Source organism: Podarcis filfolensis (assembly GCF_964270895.1).
Source record: "Podarcis filfolensis genome assembly, chromosome: 3".
In the NCBI taxonomy this organism is placed as follows: Eukaryota; Metazoa; Chordata; class Lepidosauria; order Squamata; family Lacertidae; genus Podarcis; species Podarcis filfolensis.
The window spans coordinates 37,634,199-37,660,028 of NC_139606.1; the positions used below are offsets into that span (position 1 = coordinate 37,634,199).

Here is a 25,830-nt window from a genome sequence, read left to right on the forward strand (position 1 = left end):
TAGCTGTGGGTCTCTGACCCCCTTCACATACACAGCAATAGCAGCAGCAGCAGCAACAGCAGCATGGAAGTTACTTCCCCATGGTACAATCTTATAGTAGTGAGGAGTACTGGTGAATATCAAAGTTCCATTAGTACAGGCTTCCTCTACCTGGGCCCTCCAGATGTTTTGAGGCTGCAATTCCCATCATCCCTGACCACTGGTCCTGCTAGCTGGGGATCATGGGAGTTGTAGGCCAAAAATAACAGGAGGGCTGAGGTTGAGGAAGCCTGCATGAGTAGTACTCATCATTCACTAATTCAGTGAGAAAGACTGACACACACCTACATGGGTTACTGATTATACACATTCATGGATAATAAATTTGGTAGTGGCTACAAGTTATAATGACGGTATGCTATCCTCCAGTTCAGAGGCACTGTGTTTCTCAGTTACCAGTTGGTGAGGAACAACTTGGGTGAGGGGCTATTGCACTCATGTCCTGTTTGTGGACCACCCTGACCTCTGTGAGAAAGAGAATACTGGAATGATGAGCCTTTGGTCTCCTCCAGGAGCCCCCTCTTGCTCTTATGATTTGATTCTCTAGAGAGCAGTGACATCAGCTTGCACCATGAGGCAGTGACTTCCATACTGTTATATGTGTGTTTGTGTATAGGGGACTTTTGCTTACTGATTGAATGGTGTGGTTCGGGGTGCAATGAATAGTCCACTTGTTTGTTTTCTTAACATTTATATTCCACCTTTTTTCCATCATGGAAGAAAGTGTGGTATACATGAGGTTCCCAGGCAGGTTCCCATCCAGACCAGATGCAGACATCCTTAGCAAGGTGGTTGCCTCACTTGCCTTCAAACCATACCCTGGGGTGCATTTTCACCAGCCATACATCACCATGTCTGTGCTGTGCTTATGTCACAATACTGAAAATGAGCAGGACTAGCTAGCCTCGTGTATCCTTAGACATGCAAAGGAAGGTAGGGCATGTATGATCCTCAGTGATAGGGTAGATCCAAAGGCAGGGACAGCGGGTGTTCCCAAGCTCAAGAGCTTTGACCAAGTAGGACTTTGGAAGGAAGAGAAGAAGGCACCAGGCTTGGGAAGAGTGGTTCTAGGACCGAGTTGGGAAGTACGCCTATATGATTGCTCTCAGAAAATGTACTTAGTTCAGATGTACAAAACTATCCAGTGCTGAAGCCCCAACCTATTTAATAAAACTCTTCTTCCTGTTCCCCCAATGTAATCAAGGTACATTTTTAAGCTGCTTTTGCAGGGGTAAGCAGGAACTTTGGCACATTTTCCTGGGTTTTACCTTTGCTTTTTATCTTAAAAACATAATGGGATGGTTGAGTGCTGTGTGTTCTCCAGACCTTTGCCATCTTAGCAACTATAAACAGACAAGGTAGAAGTTGAGAGATGAACTGGAGGCTCTCTGGAGACAGAACTCTTTCCCTGCCTGCTGTTTCTCTACTCCAAAAAGGAAGGGTTTTAAAAATGCATTTGAAGGGCACACATGTATTTCAAACCTCCGCTTTGGAGTGATTTGTAATGCAGAAATGGGGATGTTGGAAGGCTTAGGGCACTGCTTTATCCCTCCCCTGCTTCTCAAAAAAACACATTTAAACCCGTTTTTCTTAGTCACCATCAGGACTCCAACTTACCCATTTTAGCAAAATGTGTAGTTAGCCACTTGTTTGGTTTTAATGCATCATAATCGGCTGTGCTGACTGGAATCCTGCAGTTGTTTATATCTCTTTTATGAGAGAAGGGCCGTGATGTTGGATGGGTAGAGATTTTGTGTTGAAAGGTTTGGGCAAGCACTAAGACTCAGGATATGACATTAGGGGGAGTAGATGTGCCACAAGACAAGACCTTTGTGACAGACCAGGAGGGAGAGTGATGTTGGATGTTCCTTGGGAGAAAATAGAAGAAGCTGGATTGCCTATAAGTGGGCTTATTAACTACATGTTTTTGGCTTCATTGTCATTTTCAATTATTATTACTACTACTTTCAAATGTATAAAATATCAAGAGGGACGGGTGGTTCTTTCTATTTTATGGAAAAAAAGTTTACTGCCAAATTCTTCTCACACTGGAATTAAATGGCAGATTTTGGGATCCACTTTCACACTGGAATATCTGTGATACATGCAAAATTTATGTTTAGATTTATTAATCTAAAATATTTGGATACAACAGCTTAAGGAAACAATACAGTGGTACCTTGGTTCTCAAACTTCATCCGTTCCGGAAGTCCGTTCCAAAACCAAAGCGTTTCCAAACCAAGGCACACTTTCCCTTAGAAAGTAATGCAAAATGGATTAATCCGTTCCAGACTTTTAAAAACAACCCCTAAAACAGCAATTTAACATGAATTTTATGACGAGACCATTAATGCATAAAATGAAAGCAATAAACAATGTACTGCAGTCACACAATCAATCAATCAGTAGCTGAACTGGGTTCCACACAGTCACAAAAACAAAAAACAAAAAATAAATAGCAAAAACAGACAGACTTAAGTGTAACACCCAAATTGGAAGTGTGGCACTCAAAATGGAGCATGTTCGGCTTCCGAAAAAAATTCACAAACTGGAACACTTACTTCCGTGTTTGCAGTGTTTGGGTTCCAAGTTGTTTGAATACTAAGGCATTTGAGAACCAAGGTATCACCGTATATCAAAGCAAGGTAAAGTAACAGGGCATCACAATACGCAAACACACTAGCAAAACACAAACAGTAATAAGCAGGAGCCAGATAATCTCAAGGACTGCTATGTCAATAGCCCACAAAAGCCTGAGTGAATAAATGAACTTTCATGAGGTAGCCAAATGTCAAGATAGTTAATACCTGCCTTTTTCAAGGGTGTGCAGAGAGAAAAGGTTTTACACACTGAATGCTACAATGGAATAGACTTCCCCCTGGTTTCCACTAAATGTACTTTGGCAGGTTGTGGCACAACTAGAAGGGATCATTGCAAGATCTTAATAGCTGGGCAGGTCTATATGGCTGAAGGCATTCCTTCAGATAAGCAGGTCCCAAGCTGTTCAGAGCTCTAAAGTTGAACCGCAAAACCATAAACCTGGCCAGTGCAGGGCTTGCATCACCACACCTGATTGATTTGTAACAAAGAAATAGAGCTGGGTGTCATTTGCATATTGAAAATCACTCAGAAATCTCAGTTGGATGGCTACCTGAGAATTTGGCCAATATCACTTCATTGCAATAAGAATTGTTTATTTTTACACTTATATCCCGAACAACCCTGAGATGAAGGATAAGGATGAAAGAATGGTGACTAGCCCAAAATCACATAAGTTTCATGGCTTCATGAGGACTTGAACCCTGGTCACCAAGTCTTAGTCCAACTCTCCAACCACTACACCATAGTGGCTGTCAAAGCCGTGTCATCATATAATCTATGTGGCTATAGACTGATCTGTCATATTTATGGAATTGTCCCTCTCCAGTACAGGTGTCAGAGACAGAAAGGAATTCCCTTCCATTAAGCAGAAGCTACCATTGAACATGCCATTGAGCAGATGACAGGAAGATGTGTTCCCCAATGTTCAGTCTAATCATAACCTCTGCTATCATGATAGCTTTCTGCATAATTTACATTGCCATTTTATCATTACTTCCATATAATTAATTAGTCATGTCAGTAAAGGGCACTTGTGTGATTTGTGGCCTCTGCTCATCAATTTTAAAATCTAAAAATGCAATACCAAAGATTGTTGGATGCATAATAAAAGAGAGGAAAGATTGCCAAGGTAATTAAGGGAATTGTTTAACTAGGAAATTACTTACCAAACTACCATAATACAAATAGTCCTTCTAGTTCCCATTTCCAGTGGGGACTCTGATCAACTCCTGACTTTTCTGGGTGTAGTTTATCCTCAGAATATTTTTTCACTCCAACAGGCAGAACACTGATAATGATGGAGCAATCAAATATTACTTTCCAACAGAAATTTGGTGGGTTGTTAGTGGCTCCTCTTTGATCTTGTATTTTTACTGCTAGCATCAAATAGACCTTGCAGAATTGCAACTATTGCAGAACATATAGGCCCATTGCTGTAACTGTACTCACATGCTGAAGGAAAGGAACAATTATATGAGTCATTTGAAACTAATATCCATCCTTTTCTGGGAAATCACTGGGTTGAATCCAAAGAACCTTTGGCAAAAGGAAAATAGGCATTAGTGCTGTTCTGCAATCACTGGTGGAAGAGTTTGCTCAGTCCTATAATAAGTAGGTCCTATAACAATTCTTATCCTTTTGCAAAAGCTCACGCAGTGCTCCAGTGCAAGGTGTAAAATAGCATTTCTATGAGTTTTACAGTTGATATATGCAAAGGGGGGAGCCAATGTTAGTCATACTCAGAGCAGACCATGTGAAATCAATAGACAAGTTACTAGAACATTTTGATTTAAGTGAGTCTACTCTATTATTTACTCTATATTTCACCCTGCCTTCCAAAGGAGCCAAATATATCAATAATACAAATAAAACTTTTAAAAAACTGTTTAAAACATATTTTTTTAAAAGTATGACTAACATTGGATCGTACTTCAGTAGTGGTTGGGTTGTATCATCTTCTCGGGGGGCATGCCAGTCAGGAAGCTAGACAAAACATTGCTGTCTCTGTTAAAGAAGACTAGAACAATAACCTGAAACTCCTGATGCCACTCAGAGTGCCATCTAGTATCTAAACTAGAGAAAGCGCCTGTTGCCTGTTGCCTATGGCCAATGGCCCACCTAGTCCAGTATCCTGTTCTCCTGCCAGACACCTGCAAGCAGGACCTGAGCACAAGAGCACTCTCTCCTCCTGTGATTTCCAATAACTGGTATTCAGAAGCATTGCTGTCTTCAACTGTGGAGGCAAAACATAGCCATCATGGCTGATAGCCTTTGATAGCCCTCTCCTACATGAATCTTTCCTGCTACTCATCTCTAAATCTTAAAGCCTTCTGGATTATTTGATTTGAGTAGTACCATCACTGTCAGTCTTAAAAGATAACTTTGGCAGAGCCTCAGTAGAGGAACTTGTTTTTTTAGGTCCCAGTTGTGCATCTTGCTGATCGTACCTTGTCAGGAATAAGATGGAGCTATAGTCAGTTTCTGTTACGTATTCTGCGTTCAGTTTCAACAGAATATGATCTGCGTGTTTCCTTTCCCACCACCCCATATAGTAGCTACAGCCTGCCCTGTCTTTTCTCCATTAAATTTCGTATGAACTCTTTCACCTGACTTTAAGATTATGTACACTTTAGTAGTTTAAGAGGCAGCAAGCTAATTTGCACACTGTTGTACACACCAGAGGAGGGGTAGAGATGTCTTCACCCAATGTGCATTACCTGTTTGGTTTCCCCCCTCCTTGCAGCCCATGCCTACTCCTGTTTATGAAGCTGTCACCTGTCAATATACACTATCATCTGCCCATTCACATTGGCTTTCTTAAATATATACACATCTCAGCTTAATTGCAAAGTGAATGTGGCTTACATTTTCCTTGTGTATTGAAGCCTGGTCCACAGGTCAAAAAGAAGTCACACCAAGAGCAATGCTCATCACACACATTTCTCCGAACCTGGGATCAAGTCATGCGATGATGACAGCATGCAGGCATTTTGCAGTTTTATATCCAAATGTGTCTATATTTTGGGAGTAGTATACTATATTATTCGTAAGCCACAATGCACTTAAGAGCTTCTTCCTTCTGCCATGCCATCACAACTGTGGTGTGTGTTAGTTTGCTTTCACAAACCTACTCTCATCCAGCCATTTCCTGTCTTGACAGACTGAAGTTGGTTCAACTTCCTTGGCTTCAAAGGAAATCTCTTGGAGTGCACTCCTTCAGTTCAAAGTGTTTGGTTTTCCTGACAAAATCATTTTGCATCCTTTTGAACTGGGTTGTGCTTTGAAAGAATACGCCCAGACAACTGTTCTCATTTAAAGGAAATTACTTTGAAAGGGAGCTGCAGCTTCCCAGGTGTCTCGACTCACAGATGAAGGGCGGGAGAGTCTGGGAGAAGGTGGAGATCTTTGCAAGCCACCTCCGAATTAAGCTCAACTCTGTCTTCTAATGATGTGGGGAAATGCAAACACACACACACAAAGGAAGCAGATCTTCGCCTCTCTGTCTTTTCAGAAATGTATCAAACACAAACATCCTCAGGGAGAAGGAACAGTTCATTCTCTCAAGAAATGTGGCGTAAACAAACCCCCGAGCAAAACTGCACTATGTTAATTAAGGTTGTGCTCAAGCACACACACTTACTTGGAAGTATGTTTCATTAAATCAACAGCATTTTCAGGATGTGTTCTGTTAATGAGATATTACAAAGAAAAGAAAATAAGGTAGAACTTCCACATATGCAAGCCAGGGGGTGCTGAAACAGTAAGGTGGTGGAGGAGCACATCAAGCCCTTCTTGCCTGCCACACTTATTTATATCTTTATTGAATTTATATACAACCTTTACTCCCAACGACTGCAAGGTGATACACATAGTTCTCCTCCCATAGTCTCCTCACAACAACATTGTTGAGATCATTTAGGCTGAAAGTGAGTAACTGACCCAAGATTTGAACCCTGATCTCACAGGTCCTAGTCCAACACTCTAACCACTACACCACAGTGGTGCCTCGCATGAACTGCTGATAATACAGAGGCTTTGTTCCTTTGATTCTTCCTGCTCAAAAAGGTAAAGCAAAAGCGCTGAGAACCAGGCCTTGTACAATGAGACTCAGAGGGCCTAGTTCACAACTGACACACCACTCCACTATCATGCTGTTTCAACACACACCCATGGAAAGCCTACAGTGCCAGAATAGCACTGGGGTCATTTTATGAACAATTTACACTGCAAGAGTGAGATCCCAGCAACAGCAATGGAAGGGGATAAAATAAAAACTATGGCTCACATCCTGAAATATAATATATATCTTCTAGATTCTGTGTAAAAGGAGCTATCAAAGAATGGCTCTTAGAAAGGAATAGTGTGAAAGCAACTTTTGTGCGAGCCCAAAATTTGATAAAGGCTGATATTTACATGCAGAAATTCCAGATTAATTTTGTGAATGTTCAAGAATTGATTTTCTGACTCTCAACTTTCGCTCTAGCATAGACCCAAACGAAAAGCTTGAGTCATAGTTTAGAAGAGATATGTTAAAGTAAATAGGTATGTCACTCATATGTCACCCAGAACAGTTCTGAACTGATGCACCCCATATATATTTCTGATATATAGTAACTCGATATAATAAATCTGCTCGGTATGTTTCAGCACTCAAGTGAATAACTGCATGTGTAATATTTTTATTCATACAAAATCATTCTTCTATGACTAGCCCATAATAGTGACTAATAGCCTGCAAATCTTATATCCAGCCCTCTTAAGCCTAACTTCTGAAGTAGAGAGATCCTCATAAAATGATATTTAAGTTGGGGTGGGGGTGGAGAGGGGGGGAAACAAGCAAGTAATCTTTTCAACTGCACTTTTAAATCTCTAAAACAAGCAAAAAAGGGGGCTTCACTTTTTGCATTTCATTTTGCAGAGAGAAAATGAAATCTTGTCCTGGGCTGGGATCTTGGATGTCAAGTTTAATCTGAGAGTGAATTATAAATCACCGATAATAGGGATTTGTATTAATGGAAACATGGGTACAAGCTTCACCATAATATTATATCTCTTGTTTCAATTATAGCCTGCACTGCATAATGTATCTTGAGTGATATCTTATGTAATTAATCAGGTGGCCGATTATAATAAGGAATACAGCAGGCATTCACCCTGTCTCACCGAAGGAGAGGGTTTGCATTAGTCATTGGGTGGGAGCCGTTCCCTCCTTGCTGCCAGCAGCTTAGTGCAGGTTGCTGCATGAAAATTATCCTTCAGCGCTATTCTATTTTTGTCCTCCAGTGAGCAGAGTTCAAAGTTGTTCTGGAATTATACAGCGAAAGCTCTACATGGTTAGTTCAAAGCTAAATTGACTTAAAATGAATTATTGCTGCAGTCTTCCTCTCCCTAGGTTTTTTACTCTCTCTCTTTCTTTCTTATGCTTTCTGTATAGGATGAGGCTTTGTACCTATAATGTGGATTTCATCACTGTCATATAACCATGAAAATAAGCGAGATGGAAAAGGTGCTACTGGGTCATCATTTCCTGTCAATGCAGGAGTGTGAATAGATTACATTTGCCCCCTCGCCCCCTCTCAAACCTCTTGCCCAATGCAGTGCCCACGTTAATTTGTTCTACAGTCAATGTAACTAATGGGAAATTTTTGTTCTGGCATTCAACCTAGATACACTTTTCTTAATTTCGGCCCATTGTTCTTAATGAACAGCTTCTCAAGCAACAACCACCCTAATATATGCCTAATTAATTGGTATTTATTTACTTCTAATAACTCCCCCAGACTCAGAACAGTAGTTTATCCAACCTGGATGGCTTTTAAACTTACTTTTACCTGTTGTAAAAAACTTCTTTGTTTATTTGTTTGTTTGTTGGGTATTATCTTGCCATTCAGCCTTTCACAAAACCCCCAGCTCTCACCTTTACTTTTTGACAGGGCTGGGGAACCTGTGAACTTTCGGATGTTGCTGAACTACAACTCCCATCATCCCTGCCCATTGGCCACACCGGAGTCCAGCAAGCTTTAGAGATCCACAAGTTTCCCAACCCTCCCTTTGGAGGTTACTCAGTATGCATTACTGCCACAGACTTATTCAGTCACCAGGTTTTGTTGGGGGAGGGGCAATGATCTCATCAACTATAATATGGGACATGAACCACCTATGTTTAGGTCCTGTGTTGATTCCAGGGAGAGAGTAATAATAAACGAATGAGTGAGTAATTGAGGGTCAGAGGGATATAAATGTACTTGACTATAATTGGATTTTGCTCGTTGTTATTTGTCAAAGGGCACTTACTAGGAGACAATTTTGTATATGGTGATTGATCTCCATGTACGAAAAAAGCACATAGCAGGAAAGTATAATGTGGTGTGTAGGGATGCATGGTTCAGGTTGCAGTTAAAGGTAAACCTACTTAATTTGCAATTTCCAAAACAATGCACCTACCCAAACAGCAATCCTTCAAAATTTGGCCTTCTCTAAATTTTGCAGTGCCAGGTAATATGAATAAAAATGCATATACCAAGATAATGTGTGCATTATATTAGGGGGAATTGCTTTGCAAAAAAGTATGTATATTAGAAGAAATCTGAGTTAAAATGCTGATAATACCTTATGAGAACTTTTTTTAAAACTCACAAACTAGTGTGGAAATGTGGAGAACAGAACGTTAAAATTGGAAAAATGAGAAACTCAGAGAAACCAACATTGACAAATTCACCCAACCATTGCTGTCACAAAGAGCTGTCCACTCAGATTATTTATCAAGTACAGCAAAAAGCGAAACAATAGGAAACACTGTTGGGTACATTTCAATCCTTACAGTACACAGAACATTTTTTAATATGTGAAAACAGCCCTAAGACTACATGCAGTTTCTCTCTTTGCTAATTGATATAACATTTTAGCCTGCTATTTTAATACATGACACCTATTTTTTAAGCTTGTCTGGTTGCTTACTAGAACAATGGGTGGTTGTGAACGGGGTCAATGGAAGGTGTCAGCTTCGCTGTGCCACAGTCCAAGACCATTACGTACTGCGAAAACGATGGCATTCACAAACAATAGGTTCTGAGTTGCACAGTTTATGCAAGATCCATTTCCTTTAGAAACAGAAGTCACCGAAAAGTATTTTAAGTGCATCGGTGCACAATATGAAAAGAGGTACCAGATTCTTGAAGTGACAGATTGCCACCCCACCACTCCATACGCACATTTCACAAGTGACATTACGCAGAGTATATAAGAAATAGTGCAAAAAGGTTGGCTCCAACATCTCCCTGCATTGACCTGTTTGTCATTTGTTTTGTTCTTCCAGCACAATAGATATCTTACTTTCTTGGGAAAGTAGCATAACATCATAATAACATCAGATCATCATCATGATACCACATAACTTGTAGGAAGTAGTTCAGCATGTTAAAGTATTTCATATGCAATTGCTCTATAAAGTTATTTGCTTTTTTAAAAAATGAAGCCTTGACTCTGGCACTGGAAAACAGCTGAATGCTATCACAGTCATTGTTTCCTGGGACACTGTATGGAAAAGAAATGGCTACCCCAATGGACTTCCCATGGGGACAGCCATTTAGTTCTCTGTCCAATGACCCTATCAGTAAAACTGATGAAATGCCATCATTCTCCGCTGTATCCCAGGGCAGACGTGAGGCTTCAATTTGTGCAGAGCGTTCAGCTTTTTGATTGAGTAAAAAAGACTATCCCCCTAGCAGCCTGGCCATCTATAGTAAGATATACCCTACCTCTCATCTAAAAAGAATTGGACACACTCTATTTATTTTGAACTGAGTTTGTGGCAGGGGGATGATACTATGGAGTGAAATGGGTAATTATTAATTGAAGGAAATTTGATTTTGAACTGGAGCCATCTGTGTGGGTGCTCCGCTAACTACTTGGGTTTGAGGTAATCTGGAGGAGGGCTACAAATTGATTTATGAATTTATTTGAAGTAGACATTGTTATTACTGTTTTGATTTATGACCCACACTTCACCCTAAGGTCCCAAGGCAGGTCACACCAATGTAAAATACAATACTGAAAACAAATTGCAACCAAAAGTATAGGGTGGGTCCTAAGAAATATACATCTCAAGTGTCAAAGGGCAGGGTTAAGAGGAGCACCTTCAGGATATCATGAAAATATAAATTTCTCAACTTTACCAGAAGCCTTAAGCAGACCCCTTAAGCAGGTGTTGTGTGGGCACTCAAGACTAATTGCCCAGTTATGTACTTACATACACAATGCCGCTGTATTTGTGTCACTCATTAGCAGAGAAACGGAGAGAGTGCAAAATGGATTCTAACCACTTCGTTTTTCATTTCCTGAAGTGCCGACTTCAGCAGACCACATCCATCCATTTTTTAATAACAGCTATCAAGCCAATGAGCAAAAACAAATTTACTGTCACCTGATGGTTTTTAAATGACAATTTTAACGACCTAATTAGTTGTCGAATCATCTATTTTCTCTCTGTGGTCATAGAGGCAGATCTGCTGTATCTGACATTCTGATTTAAGAGGATATCCTAACCCCTATAAAATTACTGTTTTGTAAAACCACGTTTAAGGTTTCTTGTTTAAACCTTTGGCTTTTTATTTTTGTACAGTAAGTGTTCTAAGCAATATTTAAACAGCCTCTTTAGTTACTGGGGGGGAAAGAAACCTAATGCATTGCTTTTCGAATCATCTCTTTTCTATCATGAGGGCTGCAATCCTATACCCACTTTCCTGGGAATAAGCCCTACTGAACTCTGTGAACATTCTGTGCACATTCACTTAAAAGTAAACCCAAATGAAGTGGCTCACTACTGTGTAAACATGCATAAGGTCAGTCTGTAAGCTCTTAACTTTCTGGCTGCAAAATCAGTAGAAAATATAGCAACACCTTAATTCTCTTTAAATTGCCTTCACTGAAATCAGTGGGGTTGCAAAAATGAAAGCATTGTTCGCAGTTGCCTTCTAACAGCTGGGATAGCCATGCCTTTCGGAGACTTTAGTGATCCCACTTTTCAAAAAGCAATTTTTTATCCCTCCCCCCCCGGCGCCTTTGGTATAAACTGAAGCAAAGAGTTGTCACCACACTTAAATGGCCTTTTAGACAGTACATGCCTTTTAGTTACAGTGATATAGAGCCAGACCTACCATTGGGCAAAGGGAGGCAATTGCCTTTGGTGGCAGATGCTGGTTGTTCTTCCTTAGACCACCACCCACCTCCATTTCCCTCTGTTGCAGGGTAGCAACATATAGCCTACATGGCATGTTATCTAGTGTAAGATGGGATTAGTGTCCTGTAACTAACATAAATGAATTGTAGTGAATACACACACACACACACACACACACACACACACACACACACATGTACGTATATGCGCACCTGGAAGCAGATGGTTGCCTGCCCTTCTAGTGCCTGACACATTTAAATCTGGATTGTTTTGGGCCCACCATTGTCTACCAGAACACATTTTCCTGACAGGCTCTACTCAAAATCCCACCCACCCACACAGAGGAATGTGCCTCCCCATTCCAGGAGTAGTTGCTTGGTGCTTGACCTCACTATGGATAATCTCGGTTGCCGTATTTGGGGCCAGGGAGGACTAATTGCCCTCATCTGAAGGTTTTGCCTTCCTCATAGCAGTTGCCACAACTTTGATGGGTTAGACATTGGGTAAAGCCTTACTCATGTTCGGAGGAGAGGTTGTTAGCCTCTGTCTTCTGCTGCGAGCAAATGGAGTATCCCATTAAAGGGATCCAGGAGGAGGTGCTTCTGTCTAGATGCCCAGGAGGGGGCTTCAGCCATAGTACTCCCCAAGTAGACACATACTTGATGTTTGTCATAGGTCCTCCTCATCCCTGCATCGACTGCCATAAAACATTCAGTAAGTGGGCTGGCTGATATAGGATTTACCCAATACCTAGGTCAAATCCCCTTACTTCTGTAATCAATAAAGTTGTGGCCTTATTTGATCCAAATGAATGTTGTCATGTGTGGTTCAATAATCTCAGGTGAAGCAGCAGTTTCACAGCGGTTTGGCACACAAGAAGATCATCAAGCTCATGACAGATAGCTAGTGGCATCCTCAAATATTCTTAGCTTTTTTAAAAAAAACAACCAGCAAGTTTTTTATTATCATTTACAAAACCCAGTTTAAGGAGGATCTCAGTTTTCACTTCTGTAAGTAACCAGTTACTACTGCAAACTTTGGAGCAGTAGTTGTGCAGAAGGATGGTGATTTAAAACAAAAACTGCAAGTTCACATGATGAGCTAGTGAAATCTGTTTGAAGATGAAACTGAAAAATATTTCATAAGGTGAATCTCTGTTGTCATGTTAATATTCAGTTAAGAAATGTGTGCCGTTTCTTAATGTGAAAACTTCAAATTAATATGCACTTGTGTTTTTTTGTTTTGTTTCCCTCACTTAATCCTTAATAGAGAAGAAAATCACGCTATTCTGACCTCGACTTTGAAGTAAGTTTTCTTGCATTATTTCAGCTGTATTTGATTTAAAGCAATGTGAATGTGAAGTGTTTATCTTAATAAATATTTTGACAGCTTTTATAGAGACAGCTTTTGCTAAACTTCGTTTTTTGAAAGCTATGCTAGAGTTGTCCCTTTTCAATGTATCATAAATCTTCACTTTTTAAAGTATTTCCAAAGCTCCACTTTCACAGTCCATTTTAACTTGGATGAATGGAATTTTCCCCCTATTTTAAATATCTATACAATATTCTGTGACTCCCTCCCTTCTTGAGGATTATGGCTTTCTCTGTGAGAGAAGAGGACTAGGGCTTATTTACATATGTTGATCTATTTAAACGTTTTGCACAGCAAGAGCCTCGTTGCTGAATTTTGAGATTGAGCTGGATAAAAGAAACTCTAGCTAGCAGTCAGGGCAACCAGCCAGAACAGTCAAGGGAAAAAAAAGGTCATCAAGCTCTCTTGCATGCTGAGCTAGGCTGTTGTCAGCCAGAGAAATGGCCAGATAGCATCACCCATTCCATATTTAACAATCTGGACTGAAGCCTGTGTAGGTACTTCCAGAGAAATCTGTAACTCTGTGCTGTACACATGACAATATTCCCAGGTCTTTATGGCCTCTGAAACTCTGGGGGTATGCTGTGAACGTGCAGAGAGGCAATTGTACATAGTGAGTGGGAATCAGGCCTGCAACTGAATTAGGTAATGAGGCATGGAGAGAAATGAAACATACTTATATGAAGCTGCTGTCTACCAAATCAGACCAGATCTCTGTGGTCACAGCCTTGCTATGAGAGCTTTAAGCTGAAGAGGCCATGGCCTGCAGCTCCAGCTTTCTGTGTTCTGAGACACTGTCACTTTATCATCTACTGTTCTAGATCTTCTAAGCACTTGATTTTGGAGTTTCAGGTCCATTTAGGTTATTATAAATTGGATATCTAAATATTAAAACTGATTGTTTTTGGAAAGCCTGGGCTTGATTATTCAGTCGATGGAGATATGGGTGCTGTATAAAATCTCCACTGATTAAGATTATTTAATCCTAAACACAATTGTTATCCAGAGGGTCGGGCGGGGGGGGGGAAGAGTTCAAAGTCATTAATGGAATGTATAGGATTAGTACCTAACACTCTGATCATAACCCCACTACTTGAATATGAGTGCCACCCGTTTCAGTGGAAGATGCTTTCAAGAAATGTGTTTAGAATTGAGCAGTGCCTCTGTATACTCAGAGCAGAATGTCCCTCGTCTATTCAGTGGAATATTAATGATTTGTGGAATCTTGCTTTATGCATAAGCTTCCTGTTCACGCAAGTTAACTATCTGATATAATTAATTATGTGTTCCTCTTGTGAAGCTGAAGCTTCACCATGTTTGCATAGCCAATATACACTTAGGACCACTTTATCATCGCCTGAGAAGCATGTAGTAACTGTAATTTGAAAAATAATCCATATTAATGTGAATGGGCGCAGAGCATTATAAAGCACAAGATATGCTGTGAACAGCCTTCTTGCATTTGAGAGAAGAATCTGATTTACCATTAGCACATACCTGATAAAAATGCTATTAAAAGAAAAGCCTAATGTTTCGTGAACTGTTCCTTATAAAAAAATACCTCTAATCTAAAAAGCCTACATTGTCATAGGGACACAGAGCACTCCCTTATACTGAGTCAGATCAACTAGTCCAGGGGTTCCCAGACTGTGGCCCATGGACTACATCTGATCTGCAAGCTTCATTCAGGTGGTCTGCAGCATTATCCTCATTAAATAGTCATATTAAATGTTAATTGTATTGTTATTGCTTCCTTACTGAAACTATAATGCAATAAAACACAATGTAAGTTCTATAGAATGCAAACTGTAATACAATAAAATACAATGTGATAATAATGGAAGCAATATATACAATTAAAAACCATACAGCATTTGTAGCACTGTGCAATGCAGTTATTACAGTGGTCCACCAAGACCACCAGCAATTTTCAAGTGGCCCAGGAGGTAGAGGAAAGGTATTCAAACTATGGCACTAGTCCATCTAGTTCAGTACTGTCTATATTGACAAGCAAGCAGCAGCTCTCTAAAGTTCCAGACAGGAAGTATCTCCCAGCCCTACCTGGAGATTCAAGGGATTGAACCTGGTACCTTTCTGTATGCAAGGCAGGTGCTCTACCGATGAGCTTCAGCATTTCCCAAGTAGCATCATTAGGAAGCTGTTGTTAATTCAAAGGAGCACCATTGTATGCCTATGAAGAACAGACAGTAATCTCAACCCACACCAATAACTGCAGTACAAGATTTTGATTGCAGAATGATTTTTTTCACTTGCAGAGTGAGGCTCCAATCCTACCCCATTTACCAGGGAGTAAGCAGGTGGCGCTGTGGGTTAAACCACAGAGCCTAGGACTTGCCGATCAGAAGGTCAGCAGTTCGAATCCCTGTGATGGGCTGAGCTCCCGTTGCTCGGTCCCAGCTCCTGCCAACCTAGCAGTTCGAAAGCACAAAGTGCAAGTAGATAAATAGGTACCGCTCCAGCGGGAAGGTAAACGGTGTTTCCGTGTGCTGCTCTGGTTCGCCAGAAGCAGCTTTGTCATGCTGGCCACATGACCCGGAAGCTGTCTGCGGACAAACGCTGGCTCCCTCGGCCAATAAAGCGAGATGAGCGCCGCAACCCCAGAGTCGGTCACGACTGGACCTAATGGTCAGGGGTCCCTTTACCTTTACCTTTAAGCACTGCTGAATTCACTGGGATCTTAAGAGTAGATATGGTTACGATTGCAGCTAAAACTTTCATATTACAAGCAGACAGACAGTGATTACCTCCCCCCCAAAAAAATTGATATTAACAACATAATGTCACATTTGATTAATAATAATTTATATGATTAGTTTTAAGAATGTGTCTGTAATGTATTGCTGAGCTTGAAATATCTCTAACCATTAGAAACCCTGCCTGGCCATGATTCATGTCAGTCAGCACTTGTGCCCTTGTAGCATTAGGTGCCACTTAGACAGCCACTGAACATCTATAAAGGAACCAAAGACAACTATCTTTTTTCCATATATATATTTTCCTTTGGCTAGTGAATGCCTAGCAGCAGTAAGATCAATGAGTCACTGGCTCAGGAATCTGAATTCAACAGTTAAAGGTTCTCCCTGGCAACTGACAAAAGCTCTCCAGCTGCCTCAAAATCCAGGCTGCAAACTTGCTGTAGGGCGAACTATTATAAAGCTGCTCAGGTTGCTGCTGTCTTAGCCCCACTGTGTGTGTGTGGAAAAATGGCCAGGAAACTCTGTTGTCTCTGCAAATGGGAGATCTAATAAAAGCAGAAATTCATATAACGATCATTTACCCACACACTTTGATTTGCTTATTGCTGTCTTCCCACCCACCCCCCTTCAGCCACACTAACTTCCCTTTGTGGTGGTCAAATTTTTAAAATGCCAGAGATTCTAACTCTGTAAGTGCTCTGAAGAAGGTAGACATTCTGCAGGTGCAGCTTCTCCTGACACAGTGGTGTAGTGAAGGGGAAAGTGGCACATGTGGAAGAATGCCGTGCCCTAGGAGTTCTTTAGAGGGAAGAAATTATGCCCCCTTCAGAATGTCATCACCTTAGAACATTAACTTCCATGGGGTGGAGGAGAAATTTGATTCAGTTTGCAATTGAAAGCGAATCCAGTTTGCAGTTTCCAAACCAGCATGCGAACTGAAACCTGATCATAAAATCATAGAGTTGGAAATGACCCTAAGGGTCATCTAAGTCCAGCCCCCTGCAATGCGTGAATCTCAACTACAGCATCCAAGACAGATGGCCATCCTTTGAAATTCACCCTTCTGCGGCCACATAAGGGGTAAAGTAAAGGTAAAGGGACCCCTGACCATTAGGTCCAGTTGTGACCGACTCCGGGGTTGCAGCGCTCATCTCGCTTTATTGGCCGAGGGAGCCGGCGTACAACTTCCGGGTCATGTGGCCAGCGTGGCTAAGCCGCTTCTGGCGAACCAGAGCAGCATATGGAAACACCGTTTACCTTCCCGCTGGAGCAGTACCTATTTATCTACTTGCACTTTGACATGCTTTTGAACTGCTAGGTTGGCAGGAGCTGGGACCGAGCAACGGGAGCTCACCCCATCACGGGGATTCGAACCGCCAACCTTCTGATCAGCAAGTCCTAGGCTCTGTGGTTTAACCCACAGTGCCACCCACGTCCCCACATAAAGGTTACAAAAATGCATATTTTAGGGTAAAATGTGCATGAAAATGCTTATATTCGTGAATGAAAATGTAGAATACATTATATAGGGGGAGCATAAATATTAGGGAATACAGGCTTTGCAAAAGTGTGTACATTAGACAAAACTACATACCCATCTGTATTATTAGGAGAAAATTGCACTAAAATGCTGGAGAATCCTCGCAAGGGTTTTTTAAAGAATCATAAAGCGATGTGGAGAATAGAACTTAAAACTTGGGGTGGGGGGGAATGAAAAACAGAGAGAAACCAAACTTGACAGATTAGCCCGTCCCTACTTCCCACACTTCTGATTCAGAGTGCAAGGGAAAGAACGGCAGAAGAGAAGGCAGATACAAAAGTGTGAACCAGGATAAACGGCGCTTGCTATTACATAACGAAAAACAAGCTCAGGTCAAGGAAGTGGGGAGGAGAAGAACACTCAATGCAATTCTACTCTGTACTTCTTGAAAATGTAACCACATGTCAGGGGTGGGGAACCCTTTGCAGCCTGAGGGCCATATTAACTCATGAGCAACCTTACCAGAGCCACATGTCAGTATTGGGTCAGACCAGAGGGAAAAGTAGGCAAGGCAACTGATTCCTACCTTTTGTAACAGTAGGCGACTTTCCACTCATGTAAAATTAAGAGGCTTGCACCTTCTCACACCCACGCCCTTTCATCCAAGTAAGCATAAGTGCAAAAGCATCTTCTTGTCACTTTCCACCAGATTTTCAGGGGCAGACGTTAAGCTAACCAGCCTGTAACTTTCAGGTTCCGTCCTGGTTCCCTTTCTAAAAATTGGTGTTACCTTGGCACAGCTCCAGTCCTCAGGCATGGAAGCTGATCTGAGGAACAAGTAACACATCCTTGTTAGAAGATCATATTAGAGCTCTTAAAGAACTCTCAGGTAGATGCCATCCAGAAACAGTGATTTGTCAGTTTCAATTTTGTCTGCTAGGCCTAGATCTATCATCAACCCTATTTGCCTCAGTTTTTCAGACTCCCTTCCTGCAAAAACACTCAAAGAGGGTGCAGAGCAGGGCTGGGACCTAGGGAGTGCCCAAGGAACCGGCTATAGATAGGCACAGAGGGTTGTATTTGGCCCTTCAGCTAGCCATTCCCCATCTCTGGGCTTTAAAACTGAGGTGAGGAGGGGAGAATGAAATTAAGCGTGCTTGTCTCACCTCTTCATCGCCACACATAAATGGGCTCTTCTACACAGAATCTGTGCACGTGCAACATTGGAAGGCAGGCCTGTGGGCTCAATTGTTTTCCTCCAATAACTGCCATTTGCACATGAAATGGAGAAAAGATGCAGGTTCGGTCTGCAGCATTTCAAGTTTGGACTCACAGGTCCTGATTATTCTGCAGATTTTGGCTATGTGTCGTCATCCCCTGCCCCACCGCCCAAAAGATATTTTTCCAGGCATCCACTTAATGAATCTTTATAGCGAGTAGGAAGCTATGACGCATTAACAACTAAATCAACCTACCTTAAAGGCAATTAAAACTTTTTTTTTTTTAAGTATATAAGGAGAAATTATATAATCACCGTACTGAGCAAATACTGTGACTCATAACTATGCCATTTAGAAAGTCAGATATTCAGCTTGGTTCTCTTTCTTCGAGAATTTTTCTCTATGGCAACTGATTTGAAGACATCCTTCCTATCACTGAAGAGAGCAGATTTTAGCATCTGATAAATACAGATGATGCCTTGCACGTCTAAAACATTCTGTCCTCCTTTATCTGTCATCCTGTTACATATTTTTAAATTGTCTGACAAAGTGATTGCAAGGATGTGTGTACATTTTGCCAAGCTCACCAACTGTTGCTCCTCTTGTTGTTGAAGCGGGAGTACCACAGGTGCCCCTTCAGTATGGAGAGGCACACACATATATATATTGGCTGGATCCTAAGATGGTCAGGAAGCGTGCATAAAGGAAATTTCTCATACCTCCCACCCTGTCCCACCCTTGAAGAGCCTCTCCAGTAGTTCAAGCTCCCCTCCTGAACAATGTGGGATGGGGCACAATGGAGGGCCAATGTGGGAGGTGGGAATCTCTCAAAATCAAGCTTTTGTTCTACATAAGTAAGTTCCCAAAAGGAAAGTTCTTTCTCTTTGCAGTCCCCCACAGCCCATTCCACACTGTCTCTCCAGAGAGGTCTCTGCGGATTGCTATGCTCAATGCTTTCTTGTCAGAGCTCGTGCAGTGAGGAGGCAAGAAGCCCAGTCCCACTCAGGCTTGAATCCATGTGCTATATGCAAATCATGCATGAGTAGGACTTAGGAGTAGATGAATCTGTTAATTTTGTTTTCTCTCAGCTTCTAGTTTTCCCAGTATTAAATTCAGTTCTCTACATTTCCACAACAATGTGCAATTTTTAATTAAAAGAAAAAGCCTCATGAAAATGAACCAGCATTTTAGTGTGGATTTTTTATAATAAACACTTTTCTTTATGCTGTTGTGGCTAATATTCACATTTTTGCAAGCAGTTCCTCCTAATATAGTGTATTTTTGTATGCTGTGTTCTAAAATATATGCATTATGCACACTTTTCCCCACTATGTGCATTTTTGTACCTGCTGGTTGAAAAACCACAACACAAAATTTGGAGAAGTTAACATTTTGAAGGATAGTTGGCTTTGTCTTTCATTACGCATATTGGTTTGAGAAGTGCAAATTAGGCAATTCTCATTAAAATGCAAACAAAACTGAATTTTTCTTACAGCACAATCTTACCCACATTTACTCACAGAAAGACTCAGAATCAGGGGAGAGCACTACTTCCTAATAAGTGAATTTAAGATTGTAGCCACTGTTCCACAATCCTGTTATCTTTGGAAGTGGAACCAGTTATATGTGTAGGGTCAAGTTTGCTACCTGGCATTACTAACAGTAAGATTAATACCTTGGAAACCCAGGAAATCACTTATGTGAGACTTCCTTCATAAATCTAGGTCTACAATCTCTTAGGAGAATTATGTTTTGCAAGAAGAATCTCACTGAATCCTGCAGAACCCCACAATTCTTTAGAGGTTAATTGGTTTATAATTGCTTGCTATGTTCTCATGCCCACATTGTGAATCATGTTGCCATTGCTTGAGGCATCAGAAATCTAATCTCAGATTCAGATTTCTTCTGATAACCTTGATCCTAAACTGATTTATACCGGAGCAGGACTCAGATCCAGACTTTGCCATGCTTTGAGTAGAGTAGACCCAGTGAAATCCATGGGCGCTGGCCATGATTATGTCCCATTTTTCTTAATGTGTGTACCCTAAGAATAACAGAGATGCAGCCTAGGATAAGAGTGGTCTAGAGGGGCACATTTAGCTTTCATGCCTGAGGCTGCCAATCCCTGATCTATGAGACTTTGGAACCTTTAATGCTCAACCTATTAAAAAAACGAGTCTCCCCTGGGGTTGTGTTGACATTTTCAACACTTAAGGCTCATCCACACTTTCTTTTGTGTTGCATTTCTAGGCAAAGGTCTGGACTTTCTAGCCCCATGTCCAAGAAGGTGTGTGTATCCCAGCACTTTCCCTGGGGAAACTCGTGTTTTACTGCTGAAACACAACAAACAGCAATCAGGGTTTCTGTGGATTGCTGTTTGCTCCAATTCAGCAGTAAAACGGGTTTTCCTGGGGAAAGCACCAGGACAAAAAAATGAACTGTTCGGACATGGACTAGGAAAGCCTGAACCTATATGTAGAAAGCATACAGCAAAGGTAAGTGTGGGTGAGCCCTTACTTTTAAAAACACAAAAAAAACTGGCTTTAATTAACAAGCAATGTAGCCTGTTCTTAGTGATAGCTGCTATATTCATAGCACTTATGTGGTAGCACAAAGGAATTTGGTAGTGGTTTGGGCAACTCAGTAAAGGGAAGGAGAAAAGGCAACGCTCTGTATCTGGCAAGTATATTACAAAGATCAAATAGGAGACGGTGCAATTAATTTTGAGTTCATTGTGTCTATAGGAAAGAGACAGCCCAGCCCAGCCAAATTCAATTTGCTTTATTAAGTTGGATGAAATAATGGTTCTTTTAAAACTGTGCCATGATTCATTATAAAGTATTAAGCAATTATATTCTATTTCGCAGAAGGTCATGCATACGAGGAAGAGGCACATGGAATTGTTTCAGGAATTAAATCAGAAATTTCAGACACTAGACAGATTTCGAGATGTACCAAAATCAGGCAGTATGGTAAGTATACTATTTTATTTTATTTTATTTTGCTATCCTCTTATGTACTTTTAATCTGTCACCATTTAAGTATTGAGAAAGTTGTGAATTTAAGGTAGGATCATCTCAAAATGAGATCTTATTATTCTCTTTCAGTGAGAGTTGCCTAATAAGTAGAAAGCTCTCTAGCAGCTAGAACAGGGATGGGAAACTTCAGGCTCAGGGGCCAGGTGTGTCTCTTTAGGCAGACCACCCCATACTCCAAGCCATGCTCCCCATTGGTACCCTTCCACTAGAGTACTTTTGCTAAGCTTGACTGTGTCCTTGAATTGTGTCCATGAACCTCTGGCTTCCTGGATGAAGAATGTGTATGTGTATGTCTGGGGGTGGGAGAAGCCCTCTGACTTTTATATGGCAAAAGTGTAGCTTACTGTACAAAGGTAATAATTACATCCATTATTCTATCCATTTTTGTCTATGGCTCCATCCACAACTGGCACACCACCCTCAGAAATGAAATGCAGCCCTTGAGCTGGAAAAGGTTCCCCATTCCTGGGCTAGGGCCATGAGGGTGTGGAAAACAAGAGTTCAAATCCCCTGCTCAGCTGCAAATTTTACTGGAGAGTCTTGGACAAGCTTAAAGCACTTACTCAGCTTTTATGTGGGTGAGATCAACTTCATGTATGGTGCCCTGAGTTTCTTGGGTCAAATGTGCGATACATAAATAATATCCAGTTCTTTCACTTCTGTCATGTTTCATTGTGACAGAAATTGAGAACTTGCCTGGGAGACAGCCATGCAGTTCTCTGCATGGAGTAAGCAAAACCTCAAAGCGTTCCCTCTCCCATTACTCCTTTTCATACTTTTCAGGGACTTGCACTTCTCAGATGATTAAATGCACAAATAGCTTTAAAGGGCTGCAGCCTAAGTAACATAGTAACATCAACTCCCAAATGCATAAAAAAATCGTTGCAATCAAATATTCATATTATATGTTATTGGATGTAAAACAATTGCCTTAATAATGAATATGTATTGAATATTCACCATCAGCATTCACAGAAGACCATTTTTTAATAATTGTATATATTATTCCCTCATAAAATAGTTTAGAATTACAATTTGGAGTTATAACAAAAACATTAAATTGAACCTGAAGTACGCCAAAGCCTTCCAACATCATATCTCTAGGCTGTTAATTTAAGACCAGCTGTGGTGATGTGCCTTTATGGTAGTGTTAAAAATAAAGGTTCAATATATAAAAACAGGCTATATTTCAGGGTTTACTAGCAAGCGCTTTATTAGCTTCTGTGTAAACTTGAAAAGGACGTCGTGTTAGAAGAAAAATATTCAGGATTAGTAAGGCCCATTGTTTGTTTGCTTCTCTGATATGAGAGCTTCTTTATAATGAGAAGCTCACACATTTTGTGCCACTATCAGAATTTTATCTGGCTTTCATTATTTTCGCAAGCTCTCTTCTTGCTCCCAGAGAAGGAATGGTGATATATCTACTTAGAATTTTAAGGCCATGTACAGAATTGAGTAGATATTATTATTATTTGGGATCAGATAACTAGTTGTTAAAAGATTTCCCACTTTGCTGCCAATTTTGAAGAGAATTTATGGAAACTAGCTCGTTTCAGTCCTAAAAAAAATATTTAAATATTAAATATCAGCTTAATCCCTTTGCTCCTATATCAGATCAGCCAAGGCAATGAAAAGTGACATAGACTACACATCCGGCAGGAACTAAGCTTTGATGAGTCTCCGAGGAAAAGAATCATCTAACTGTTGGGCAACCACCAATAATGGTTCCCTATATTTACCCTCATCATATATTCTTGGCATGCAACTACAATGAAAAAGACAAGTATCCTTGATTAATCTTAGATACTGTGATGGGGCTGAGGCAAGGAAAGGCTGCTGAGGGCCTTAAAAAGTCAAAAGCCAGCACTGGATAGAGATGTTTCTCATCTGGGAGTTTGGATTACACTTAGCCTCAAGTTGTCACATGCTGTATTTGAGGGACACTTACAGTGGCTATGACGAGCCTTTAAATCCCACTTTGCAATTGAGAGGAGAGCTTTCAATGTCTTGCGTTACAGGGCCCACCACTAACCCAAACACACAGTCAGTTCCCAAGAAGGCTGTAAAACGGGCAGCTAATCCAATTTGGTGGGAAGTGCTCCTTGTCAAGTTAATTCCTGCTCACCTTTCTAGGAAATTGCAAGTAAATATATAGCTGTCAGAGATGGTCAGCAAACCTTTGCTTCACTCAGTTCCAACCCTGCTACTGGGAGTTTGTTGGCAGATCTGCTGGCAAGCCTTTCAGTGTGCTGATTGCGCGTAAAAAAGGATGAGAAAACTGGCTGAATTTTGGCCAGTTTGGCACCCTTCAAAGCCATTTTATCTCTCTTGATGTCTGCTTTTACATGTGATCTCTTGGAAGATCAAATCGGCAAAGAGGAAGTTTTTAAAAGTTGTTTCTCTCTCTCTCTCTCTCTCTCTCTCTCTCTCTCTCTCTCTCTCTCCCCCGCACCCCACCTCATTCCCTTCATTCCCGCAGGAAAATCCAACAGCAGCCAGCAAGGCTCCCTGGGACACTTTCAAAAACACAAGTGACTACCCACATTATACCACAATAAATGTATTAGATACAGAGGCAAAAGATGCTTTAGAACTAAGACCATCAGAATGGGAGAAGTGTCTGAACTTGCCTCTAGATGTACAAGAAGGTGATTTTCAAACGGAGGTTTAACGAAAGAGGAAACAAACTGAAGCGAAAGCGAGATATAGAACAATTTTGTTTGCACTGACACTCCAGAGACTTGGGAAGCCTGACACGCCAATCTGAACATTGTGGCCGAGGCGTGTCAGCACCTTCATGTGCCAAATGTCAGTGGTTTCTTTTCGTACGATATATTCCCACTAGCAAAACTAGTGGAGAGCCCAGGTGTACAATTCTTACCATCGTGTCTTGTAAGTACCCGTGGAATGGATTTGTAAGGTAAATCTTTATAGATAAACCTCAAGCAACGGTTCATGTTGTAACAGCTTCATCTGGTTTAGTTTTCAAAAAACTTCACCATGAAGCACAATGTATATATTTATGCAGTTTTTAAAGTTTATAACAGTCTGTTTGGCCATTACTACACTTTTTACTTTATAATATAAAAAAGCAAAGTTTTGTCGTCATTAAATGAATGTCTGTTGAGCTACATTCTTCATTGCTTTAAATGCAATAAAGTAATAATCTCACTTTTATATGAATAATATATTTCACATCTTTATTATTGCAGTTTTCTCTGGAAAGCTCAGAGTAGCTTCTCCTGCTGCAGCTGTGTATAAAATATTTAAAATGTTGTATGGTGTAAATAAACTTTTGTCTACATATCAGTATTTTCAGTGCATTTTATTTTGGATTTGTTTATCGGAAATTTGCATATTTATAAAGTTTTCTTAAACAAAACAGAAGCTGAAAATGTATTCAGAATTTTAATAGCATACTGTTATTACTCCTTTGAGACTAATGATTTCTCAAATGTAATAATAGGTTTGCGTGGCTGTTCTATTTTTCTACTCTACGGAGGCAACACACAATGTAAATTGGCCTTGTAAGAGCATTGCCAAATTAGTTCTACTATAGGCAGGTCTTAAGCTTTTTTATTTAGCTGCAGAAAGACAACTTTTTAGACAAATACTGTTCAACAAACAGAACTTGAGGGAAATGCTTCTCTGGCTCTTACTGCCACCACCATACAGTGTAGTTTTGTTATAATTTCTTACGATTACTCTTATTATCAAGATTTATTACCTCCTTCGGTACTGAGGTACATAGCATGACTCTCTGCAAGAAAAATTAAATAATATATTCCATAAAAGATTCAGTGCCTAAGACGACAGCAAATCTTCAATCGGAACTAAGATTTTTTTAACCCAGTATTTTGTATCAATGAATAGTATGTAAAGAAGCCAATACTGAATAAATATATTAGTAAACTGGTCTGCATGGTACAATAAAACATGCTGATGCATGGGAAATGTAAATCTGTCCGCCCAATTACATAGCTTAAAACACCTGCCATTCTGCAAGATGTTCTCCATGCTTTTATAGCTTAATTGGACTGAGAAATACCCACCTCTATAAGTATTGTAAGAATGCTGCTTGGCTTTGTCTCATGACTAAAAGATTAGTATTGTTTGATTACAACTGTTGCCAGAAGCCAAATGTAAGTCAACAGCAGGAATTCAGCCAGAATTCAGTTCCGGAACC

The 25,830-nt window shown here is 40.5% G+C and overlaps 1 protein-coding gene and 1 long non-coding RNA gene across 7 annotated transcripts in view; one reads left to right on the forward strand and one right to left on the reverse strand.

Annotated features, from left to right (window-relative positions):
- Nucleotides 1-24,948, forward strand: part of ADGRB3 (adhesion G protein-coupled receptor B3) — a 437,944-nt gene extending 412,996 nt beyond the window's left edge. For 3 of the 5 annotated variants that reach the window (XM_083607028.1, XM_083607027.1, XM_083607029.1), the window contains 4 exons: nucleotides 8,574-8,705; nucleotides 13,088-13,123; nucleotides 21,474-21,578; nucleotides 24,124-24,948. In XM_083607028.1, coding sequence (XP_083463154.1) covers nucleotides 8,574-8,705; nucleotides 13,088-13,123; nucleotides 21,474-21,578; nucleotides 24,124-24,315 — 465 coding nt within the window. In that variant the 3' untranslated portion in view covers nucleotides 24,316-24,948. Of the gene's footprint in view, nucleotides 1-8,573; nucleotides 8,706-13,087; nucleotides 13,124-21,473; nucleotides 21,579-23,258; nucleotides 24,044-24,123 lie in introns of those variants that run through there. The other 2 variants (XM_083607031.1, XM_083607030.1) reach the window with 2 other exon arrangements.
- Nucleotides 1-25,830, reverse strand: part of LOC310759874 — a 98,501-nt gene that overhangs the window by 26,572 nt on the left and 46,099 nt on the right. The window lies entirely within an intron of this gene.